This window comes from Tachysurus vachellii, chromosome 11 (assembly GCF_030014155.1).
Source record: "Tachysurus vachellii isolate PV-2020 chromosome 11, HZAU_Pvac_v1, whole genome shotgun sequence".
Taxonomy (NCBI): Eukaryota; Metazoa; Chordata; class Actinopteri; order Siluriformes; family Bagridae; genus Tachysurus; species Tachysurus vachellii.
The window spans coordinates 12,989,188-13,000,596 of record NC_083470.1 but is presented as its reverse complement, the minus strand read 5'-3'; the positions used below and the strand labels follow the sequence as shown (position 1 = coordinate 13,000,596).

At 36.1% G+C, this 11,409-nt stretch overlaps 2 protein-coding genes across 2 annotated transcripts; one reads left to right on the top strand and one right to left on the bottom strand.

The window, feature by feature from the left end:
• Positions 1 to 401: 401 nt before the first annotated feature.
• On the bottom strand, positions 402 to 3,383 carry mpeg1.1 (macrophage expressed 1, tandem duplicate 1). Its single transcript, XM_060881540.1, has 2 exons — positions 2,868 to 3,383; positions 402 to 2,405 (listed from the first exon to the last, which is right to left on the bottom strand). Exons 1-2 carry the CDS (start codon positions 3,315 to 3,317, stop codon positions 681 to 683), a joined length of 2,175 nt encoding a protein of 724 aa, XP_060737523.1. The 5' UTR covers positions 3,318 to 3,383; the 3' UTR covers positions 402 to 680.
• Positions 3,384 to 7,628: 4,245 nt separating this feature from the next.
• Positions 7,629 to 10,956, top strand: tspan36 (tetraspanin 36). Its single transcript, XM_060882143.1, has 7 exons — positions 7,629 to 7,805; positions 8,960 to 9,151; positions 9,295 to 9,369; positions 9,622 to 9,717; positions 9,816 to 9,959; positions 10,069 to 10,152; positions 10,242 to 10,956. The coding sequence occupies exons 1-7, from the start codon at positions 7,746 to 7,748 to the stop codon at positions 10,314 to 10,316; spliced, it is 726 nt and encodes a 241-aa protein (XP_060738126.1). The 5' UTR covers positions 7,629 to 7,745; the 3' UTR covers positions 10,317 to 10,956.
• Positions 10,957 to 11,409: the final 453 nt, after the last annotated feature.

The window sequence follows — 11,409 nt, the reverse complement described above, 5'->3', positions numbered from 1 at the left end:
GCAAATTCTGTATTTTATTACTGTAAAGCTACACCAGCTGATAATGAAGCTAAATGGAACTAGATACATTTAATCACAAGCATGTCTGTGTACAATGGTGTGCTTGCGTGAGTGACACTATTGACTTTTGACTGAATTGACGTTGAAACTTCCTCTGTGATTTCCAGCTTTCTCATTCTACACATATGGGACTTTTAAGTAAAATGGATTTAGACTAATTGCATTTTATGTTGTATGTGTATAGGATTAACCAAGTTTACTTTAATATATCACATTCTTACACTTTCAGTGCTTTGTGAGAACATCATATTCTGGCTTTTTTCATTTATAAATAGAATATTTAAACAAAAAGATATGTTCTTATTTTTCTTTAGAATTCTTTCACAAAAGAAAATTCCTCATTTAATGTGCAGCATAATTTCTTTAATTGATAAAAGTACACAGCAATTGTAAATGAAATGAAACATGTTTTTTAACAATTTATTACAATTGATGATTTTAATGATCTGATTTTATTTATAAATGTAGAAAAGGTAAAATTATAACAGCAAGCAAAATATTTAGCTTAATATGAAATATTAATAGCTTGAAGCAGTTAAAAGTTTTAGTTAAAGATAATAGTGCATTGCTACTGTAAATCAGTTTATAACTATTTATTGTACTGTATGGAAACATTTACACTAAGCCAAGAGACTCTGAGCATTATCGTCAGTCAGACTTTCGGTGAGTTGCTCTGTCTGGTTTTCTACAGTACTCTCAATCAGTCCTTCACTCTGAATCTCCTCATAGCCTTGACCTCTTTTGAGAGCAAGAATCCTCTTCCTCTTTCTCACCACTAACACTGCTACTGCCACAACAAGAGCAATCAAGGCTAGAGCACCGAATACTATGCCAATCGTGTTACTTTGTGACTGAGAGGAATAATTGTCAAATATTTGGGACATTTTTGCAATGTCCCCAGGCTTGGCCAACCTCCACATCTTTGTGTCTTTGATTCTCACCCAAGCCTGATCTCCCTGAGTCATAACAGCTACAGTGTTTGTAGCTATCATACTGATCACTGGAGGTCTTGTAAAGGGTGGGAGGTGAATGGGAAGTAACTCACCCCCAGTGAAAATGTTCGACTGTACACAGTACATTACCTGACAGCCATCACTTATGCCAACAAGATGTTGGCTGAACTGTGGTGGGCAGCGTGATTGTCCGCCTGAAAGCAAATTGGTAGACTGGCAGCTAAAGAAACCTCCAAAGGGCACAGAGAATCTTGTTGCTTGCTCATAATCATTGCTCAGACAGATCATAATGCCATTGGATAAAAAATTTAGGTCAAAGAAATTAGGAGGACAGGATCTAGATTTGGTTAATGGGTTTTGTAAAGAAGGGCCATATAAACCACCAAAGAGATATCCAGAAAAGTCTGGGGCTTTTTCAGTAGTGGAACACCAATAAGTGTCGACTTGTGCACGTTGAACATAATACACATTTCCACATACATCTTTACAACAGCTAAAAAGCAGCCAGCATGAATGACAATGCTTTTGGCACTCATACTTACTGTATTGTCTTTCCTGCACTTCTGAGCGCAATAGTGTAGTAGTGTATGGCTGTTGGCAAGAATATGCATCAGTGGCTGGGTTTTTCACAGCCAGATCCTGGCAGATTTCATTTACATCTGACGTGAAAAAAGCATTCTGCAGTGGAGTACACTGTTGGTAAACACCACCAAAGCTAAGATTGGTGCTTGGACCTTTACAGGATGCATCATCCATATTTGCTTGGAAATTGAAATTTTTGGAGTCTGGATTAACACACCCAGGATGGGTGTTAATTTTGTAGTAACGATCTATAGCCATAAGCACAGAGTGAGCAAGTTTATTTAGAGTTGGACGCGGGAGGTCTGGAAATGTTGATGGGTTGAGAAAATAATGTAGTGGTAATCCACTACGGTCAATAGCAATTAAATTGTTTAGAGTGCTTTCCTGCCATTTCTGTAGAGTGATTCCAGGATAAAACGAAGCCCCACCATGACTCAGTGTTATGGAATATGTAATGTTACCCTTAAATTCCCTGGTTTCAGACGTTTCTTGAGATACATTACTGCCAATATTAAAATTAATTGTACCAAAAAAACTGGCACCAGCTGTTGCTGTGACTGAGGACTGAGAGGACTGCATATCAGAAACATAAGATGATTTTAAATAGTCTTCCTGCACTAAAGTAGCACCAGCATCCACACTTGTGATGACATGTGTACCATAATCAAGCACCATCTTTTCAGACAGATAGTCAGCCAGACGTGTTTGGTTGTTCTCAATGGCATCTGCAATTTCCTCTGCCTGTCTGGCAAAACGTGCATCCAGGATGAAATCTGGATTTGCCTTTACTGTGTACACATGGTTACGCACCTGTAGGAAAACAAAAAGAAGAAGGAATTATGGAATTGAACAGCATTAAACTGGCTTCATCTTTCCCTGTTTTGATGAACTTAGTCCAGTGCACTCTGTGTTCAACACTGACAAACATAAAATATTCGCATAAAATATTTGGCTTTATTATTATTTATGGATATTATTATCCATATATTATTTGATCTTAGGCGTCCATAGAGACTGACACAATGCATTTTTTAATTCAGTTCAATTCAGTTTATTTGTATAGTGCTTTTAACAATTCACATTGTCTCAAAGCTAAAAGAAGGATAGAATGTGTAAAATCAATTAAAAAATATTAATTTCTATTTTTTTCTATTATTTCATATTTCTTCTTACTTCTTGTCATTCTTATTAATTTACGGTTTAAAGTAGTGTTTTTAAAGAGTAGACAAAGTTTTCACTTGCATGTTAGTTGTATATCTTGCTTGACTTTACCTGTGTCTTAGCTGTGACTGAATTATCCTTCACTTGATGGTTTTTCATGCGTTTGCTCTCAGCAGAGAACTTGCCGTTCACCATTTTTTCAAAGGAAGCCTCCATGTTGATTGACCCTGAAGTGGAGCTTTTCTGCTCAAGCCATGAACCGATGATCTCTGAGTTCATCTCTACTGAGCTCACCTTCTGTGGAATGACAAATATCTCATCTGGAATGATGTAAATGCCATCCTCTGTAGACTGGCATTGTGAATAGCTCAGGTTCATCACTCGACCCATATCCAAGTTGCGCAAGTTGTCCCAGCCTCCACCAGGGAGAACCTCGAGTGCTAGTGCGCTAAGGTTTTTTCGGCACTCACGAAGCCCATTGCTTGAACGAGGTATTGGATGAAAATCAGCAGCACTGATAAATGCAAAGACAGACAACAGAGATAACCAGTGTGAGCCCATGATTTTCAGCAGAGACTATTGTGTATCATGGTCGTTTATCAGCTTGTCAGACTCTTTGTTCTCACATGATGGGTGTGTTTTAGTTACCCTAGTCAAAAAACTTTCACAGTATTTTGTTTCATTTCTGTAACCAGTCAGAAGACTTTTAACCACATCCTCTTACTAGATATGTAATGGGTTCTGCATCTTTGTAACTTCATGAGGTGTTAGTTGTTTGCCACAGCATAACAATGAGAATCCAGTTCTAGAAAGATTTGTTAAGACATGTTTTATTCTCAAGGTTTCCTAACCAAACCAACAAGATCTACCACTTTCCCCAAAGAGCACAAACAATTGATATCCTTCAGCAGGGCCGGCCCTGGCCAATTTGCTGCCCTAGGCAAAATTTCCCTGGTGCCCCTGGAATCACAGACAATTGTGTTCCGATCATTTTGTTCATAAACTTACACAGAAACAAACTGCACAGCTTTGTCCTGTTTTTCTTTATTTTGAAAATATTTTGGAAACACGCACAAACTATATAAAAAAACTATATTACGGAGACCTTGCTTTCCTTGCCTTTCTTACAGCAATAAAATATATATAATAAATATATAAATAAAATACTTCTCAGATAATAAAATATATATACATATATATATTAATATATATATATATATATTATTAATAAAAATAATAATTTGGGCCTAGTGGTGGGCGGCGCCCTTAGCAGTTGCCTATTCTGCCTATGCGCAGGGCCGGCCCTGTCCTTCAGAGGAAATGAATAGTGAATATCAGCACAGCTGTGATTGCCTCAAGTGTGTGCTTGTGTGAGTGTGTGTGCATGTGCGTGTACGTGCGTGTGCGTGTCTGTTTGTTTGTTTGTTTATGTGTTTCTGAAGAAAGCAAGGCCTTCTCCAAGCAATCTGATATTCATCATTCTACACTGAGAAGGATTGTTTATAAATAGACAGAAAATAAGCAAAAGATTAAAAAAACAGCTTTCATGGAAGGCTGGCTAGGAAAATGCCCCTGCTTTCCAAAAGAATATGACAGCATTAAAAGTTGCAGAACAATATCCTTAAAATGAATGAGATCAAGGTGAATGTGTTTGTTTTTGCAGTCACAGGACTGTGATGAACTCCACCAAACTGTTCAGTGAGGTAATTGTGATGTTTCCAGCAGCTTAAGCTGGGCCAAAACCAGCAAACATATGAATGGCTAAAGTAAGAAATTCAAGGTGTTGGAATGGTCCAAACCTCAACCCCACTGAGATGATTGGGTAGGATATTAATCGAGTTGGGCATAAACAAATGCCCCCAAACATCAATAAAATAAAGCATGGTTGAGGCTTAGACTAAATTCCTACAGAAAACATTTACTTCAAGCTACAAGTTACTATAGGTGGTTCTACATGTTACTGAATTAGAGGGTGTACATTTTTTTTCCCACCGGGTTTCTGGTTGCTGCTTTATTAGATATTCATATATTTTTGTTGTCATTTGAGGTTATTTGTTTGTTAATAGTACTTGCTGAGAACCATACAATTGTTGTTTAGGCTAAGGAGGCTTTCTATTACTCATGACAATATGTTCTTTTTTAAACATCCCATTCAAAGGTTAGCTCTCTTTTCTTTGTTCTATAAACCTACACACTTCTGAGAAGGCTTTTTACTAAATTGTGGCTGTGAGGATTTGTCCATTCAGCTGCAAGAGCTTTAGCACTGATGTTGCACGAAGAGGCATCCATTTCATCCCAAAGGTGTTCACTGAGGTTGAGATTAGGGCTCTATGCAATACATTCAAATTCTTTAACGCTAGCCAACCTTGATAATGTCATGCAGGAACATGTTTGGGCCTCTTAATTGCAGTGAAGGAAAACTGTAATGTTACAACATACAAAAACATGTATGGGGTTGTTGTGTAGTACAGGCAGTGATGTGCAAACGTGGCTGTTTTAAAGATATAAAGTTAATATCTTTAAAACAGCCACGTTTGCACATCACTGCCTGTATTACAGTTCTGTACCTATGATTCGCTGTATCGGTTCAGTGATTCATGCGCAGTATCAACAGCTCGAGCTCACAGTTCTCTCAGCACAACATGTCTCAGCTCAGTGTACAGGAGTTACATATACTCCGAGATATTAGTTTATTTAGAGTCGGAGGGGCTGTCAGGCATGACCGAAAGTGAGTAACTTTAGTAACTTGTGGATCAGTGCTGACTTAAGACGCGAACTGTAGAACGAATCAGTCCGATTTGGTGAACTGATTCATCCGGTTCAAAAGAACGATTCGTTCACGAACTGGCCATCACTACATGGCAGGGGGAGAGAGCCCCAAAAAAACACAGTATAACACACATTTTACACCATCATGGCCCATGGCAGGTGGAGAGAGCCCCAAAAAACCACAGTATAACACACATTTTACACCAGACTACACGAAAGTGTCCCCGTCTTATAAACGTTAAACATAATGACAATGTTGGACACTGTAAAGTTTGTAACAGTGACTTCAGCATTGCCAATAGCGGGTTAAATGATTGTAAAACACATGTTGACGTGACTTCAACACGTTTCATTTCATCTTCAGCTTATATAAATAGTAAAAGTGATCTACATATTTTAACACTTAATCACATATTGGGTAACACTTAAGGATCATTAGTTAACATTAGTTTACGATGTTAGTTAACATGAACTAATAATGAACTGCACTTATAAAGCATTTATTTATCTTTGTTAATGTTAATTTGAACATTTACTAATACATTATTCAAATCTTGTTAACATTAGTTAATGCACTGTGAACTAACATGAACAAACATAAACAGCTGTATTTTTATGTTTTCGGAATACCTCCCGGAAAATACGTTCTGCAGTTTGGGATGTCTGAGTTTCAGAATGACCTCAAGTATGGCTGTGATGACCAGGTGTCCACAGACATTTGGCCATATAGTGTATTTTATATGAAACGCTATGCATTTTCGATGATCGTGTCCTCCCTACACACGCTTAGCTCACACCTTGTAAACAAGTTACAGTAGTTATTTGTTGTGAGTATTTCAATTCTAGCCATCTATGTGGCTCTTTTTATGTTATGGTACACTGAACACTAGGATGCCGGTGATAAGAGCTAGGCGGAAACTGATGATTCTCTGTGGTGACCCTTAACGGGAAAATCCAAAAGTAGAAAAAGAAGTCAGTAACTGTCGATGTGGTGGTACTGTCAAGCTTACATATTTGTACTAATGATACGTATATGTATACTTAGAATGTATGTTAAAAATCTTTGAAATCTTTACTCTACACTCTAATCAGTCATTTTAGAGGTAAAATATATGTTCGCCATGTGAAAAACACAAATAGAAAAGATGTGGTACACCTGGAGCTGAGGAAAGGTTTGGGTTTTATTTTGTTTCTTTCTTTTTATGCTTGCTTTTATTGTTTGTTTGTTTAAAAATGTTTGGATTGCGTAGCCTAATTTGGTTAAACACAAAAAAAATCCCTCCGTCACTGATGCTCATGATTCACGCCATTTTGGTTCCCCAATATTACTGCATGTACGCCCTCTGGACCATTGGTTGTGGTTCTAAAAATGCGAGTATGTTTCCATCTAGCGTTTGGTAGAAATGTGAAAACAGGCCTGTCGTAGAGCCACATTAACCACAAACTCAGACGTGTTGCCTGATATTGTAACCCAAATCATTATGTTTGCCTTTAGCAGACCCCTTATCCAGAGTGACACTTTACACAACTGAGCAATTGAGGGTTAAGGGCCTTGCTTAGGGGCACAGCAGTGACAGCAGGGTGTACCTGGGATTCGAAATCATGACCTTCCGATTAGTAGTCCAACACTTTAACCACTAGGCTAATGAACATAATCAGCAACAATATAGTCCAATAAGAATATATATCCGATATATATATATATATATATATATATATATATATATATATATATATATATATATATATATATATATATATATATATATATATATATATATATCGTATAATGTTTATATTGTCTAATGGATGTTGCATATTGTCTAAGTGATTTGGGACACACAATTCATCACGTAGCTTTTTATTTAATATTCATTATAAGTCATTTACATCTGTGGTTAAAATCAGGGTCATTTCAGTGCTAGTTTAGGTTACATATCACACAGTTTGTGTGTGTGTGTGTTTTTTTGTCTATTTGTATTTACATATGTGTATTTTTTAAATTCTCATCTTATTTATTTGTCTGTGTGGTGGTGTCACAAACAAAAGACACAAACAAATTAGAATTCTGATTCTGATTCTTTTTTCCGCATACCTGGCAACCGTGAAGGCCTTACAAGCGTCAATGTGAAGGGAGGCGTGTGTTCTTTTACACAGCAAAACAAAGTATTTAATCAAGCATAATTCAGCTAGTTATTGCACAAGTAACTTACAGCAGACATGGATTTCGGTATCCTAGCATCCAAGACCGTCCTTTTGTTCCTTAGTTTAATATTTTGGGTGAGTATCTTTTCAGTAAAACCAGTTATTAGCTAAATGTAGCTAATACCATGTAGCTAACTGTAGCTAATGTTTTAACAGTTTACAGATTAATTAATGACGATAATAACGTGGGATTATTTTGGAGAATTTTTTTAATGATTTTAATGAAGAATTGTCTTTTAATTCGTTGATGTTTGAGATTCTGAAATTGATAAAGCCGTCTTTTTTAATAATAAATAATTCTTTACTGGCGTGCTAAAGAGGCTAGCTAACGTTTCCGGAATATCTCTACACTAATGGTGAAGTGTAATAGCCGTATTCGTTGACAAAACAAAGAACAAATGATTTAATAACAATAACTCGATTTTTTTTTTGCGTATATTCGTATATGCTTGGTGTATCAGCAAACATTTCATGACATATTGGTCAGGCAGTGTGTTTTTGTTGGCTAAAAGTTGTGGCTAAAAGTTTCGGGTATTTTTGTTTGCCTCAGTATGACATCCTACCAGTAAACACGTATTAAAATCCCCTTTTACCCTATAAGAGGGAACTGATGCATAAACAGAGAGTATTGGTTCTCATTTTCAGCTTCTTTCATGCTGAACTGACACTAAATATACAACAATAGTCACGTTTTTGTCACATAACTATTAGTTCTATAATACTAGTTATATTAAAATAAATGTAACATGTATTTGATTATTTAAGAAAAAGAAAATTGAACAAGGAATATCTCAGTTCAGGCAGTTTGTACTAAAAGCTTCTTTACTTAATTTACAAAGCTGTTTTTTTAGGGCTTTATGCTGATATCTTAGGCACAAGACCAGAGTTCCACTAAAGATTAGAGGAACAAAGATACTTTTAGTCTTATGACCAAGATCTATAAGTTGTTGTGGTAGTATTTCATCATGTGGTATTTGGGTGAACCAGCTGACACACATTTAGGGCAAAATTAAACTATTTATTAAAAAAAAAAAAAAAGACATTGCATTATTATTCTGCGTGATGATCACTCATTTATCATTTATTGCATCATTTACCCAATAACTTTGGGACATATTTACACCAGGGCGTGTGTGTGTCACACCAATTCCACAATATATTGTGGTGATGTGATTAGTAGTTGTTGTTGCTCATATGTTCTCTATTTAATATTGTGCATCTTCCTCCAGGTGGCAGGAGCAGCTCTTGCATATATTAGCTCATATGTCATAATCAGCTACAAGAACTTTAGCAGCTTCACAGTCGACAAATATGCCATTATCCCTGTAGCCATCATTCTTGTCGTGGCCATCGTTATGTTCATCATTGGCATAATCGGCTGCTGTGCAACTCTGAGGGAGTCCAGCATTGGCCTAGGCATTGTGAGTATGGTGCTTTCCAGAAATATATCTGACAGGATGAAAATAAGAAACACAGAACTTTGAATGTCAGTTTAAAAAATAATATGTAGAAGTAAATTGTTTAAATACAACTATATTCATATGTATCTTTGTTTTGCATTTAGTTCCTACTCATTATTTTACTGATATTTGCTGCGGAGCTCACAGCCTTAGTGTTTGGTGTAATCTATGAACGCAGGGTGAGTTTTCCTCTTTTGGTATTTGCAGTTTTACAAACATTGTAATATATTCCTGTCTACTTTCTGTGACATTTTGTTACTCAACATTATAAGGAACAAATCTCCCATTCATTGCTATCGCATTTAGAACCTGAATAATACAAAGGTTACTATAAATAATATTTTTTATTTTCATATTTGTAAAACTGCTTTGAGACACTGCTCATTGTTAAAAGTGCTGTACAAATGAATTTTAATTGAATATTCTGACAGATAAGCGGAGAGTTGAACAAATCAATGAATGACGTTTTTGAGAAATACGACGGAAAGAATTCTGAAACAAAGGCGGTGGATTACTTGCAGTCTGAGGTAAACAATTTTTATAATTAGTTGTAATCCATGATTGAAAACAATCTAATGACTGTACAGATTCTTATTTGTGTCTTTCTGTCCTCTGTGCTTCTCAGCTGGAATGTTGTGGGGTGTCAAACTACACTGACTGGTCAACTAGACCATGGTTTACTTCTCATAATTCTGTGCCTGTGTCATGCTGCAAAGCAAACACCACATGCAGTGGGCAGTTGAACCACCCAGAGGTTCTGAATACAAATGTAAGCAGAACTCCACATTAAAACATTTCATATATTAGCATTTATTGTATTTTGGTGAGAAATTGCTCTTTGTCCTTAACTGTGCAATTAATTCTCTGTGTATTTGTAGGGATGTAAAGTTAAACTTGAGAAGCTGCTGCAGGATGTGCTGAGTACAGGCTTGTTGGTCATCTTGGGATTTGCCATCATAAAGGTATTTTAGGATTATCATTTGAGTAATGGTGTAATATTTTGTGTGGGTATAATGTGGGAGCTGTATTGATTTTTCTTTCTATTCCTCAGTTACTGGGCATACTCAGCATTTGTGTGATTGCCTGCCGCAGCTCGAGAAATGACTATGAGCCATTGTATGCATAAAGGGTTCTGTAAAGTGCTTCAGATTCTTCATTATCAATAGAAAAAGACCTTACCTTAATGATGAGGTTCTGCTAAATGCCAGAAACATAAATGATAACTGTGCTTCACACATGCTTTTTTTGGTCCCTTTTTTGTCTTTTTTTATTGGTGCAATGTTTTAATGAAGTTGTTGACTAGAAAAGCAAGAATATCCCCAAATATAGGAAGCACACAACTTCTTGCCAACAGTTTGATTTGTTTATTGTTTTTTTTTTTTTTTTTTAAGATAAACTATATTCATACTATTAGCTAGTTCACCTTATGTGTTTTCCCCTTTAACTTTCCTGAATCCCATGCTAGCATGTACTTTTCTATGATTTTAAATGTAAACAATAAAGGGAGTTCTGTCAGTCACCTGAACTGACTTCTTTGACAAAAAATTATAAGCACTGAATGGATTGCAATTTGTTTAAATTTATAAATGTTTTTGCCTTTAGGTGTTATGTAAATTGCCAAGTAATGTATGTAGTGATGCATTTTTCATGTTTAGTTTAAAGTCATGATTACCTGAAAAACTTAAGCTTCTGAGAGAGTTATATGTTGACATGCTGAGTTTTAATTGCACTGACAATGAAATAAATAAAATGAAAGTCTTAAATAAGTGTTTGTGAACAGTTTGTGATCTCAATCTGGGCTTTTGAGTTTAATTGCTGATAAGTGGTTTGCACCTTGTGTTATGGTCTCTTTATTTCTGCTTCGAGCAGTGGATAGTAATACCTTCATCCTGCACTGTGGAGGTGGTTGGTGACGTCACTGACTGTTGTTTTTGGATTTTTCTTCACAGCTCTCCCAATGTTTCTGTCTTCATATGCTGTTGTTTTCCTTGGCTGACCTGTCTGTTAGTACGAGTGGTTTTCTTACTTTTTCAGAACATTCAAAATCATTGTATTGGCTATGCCCATTGTGCAATGGCTCTGAATTTCCCTTCATTTCTCAGATTCAAAACATCGTTTCTCTTTTAGAGAGCTGTCTGATCGTCATGCTGGTTTATTAAATCAAATGTCATTCAGAACTATTAATTGTTTTATGAGTTAATCTTCCAGACAAAAAGGTG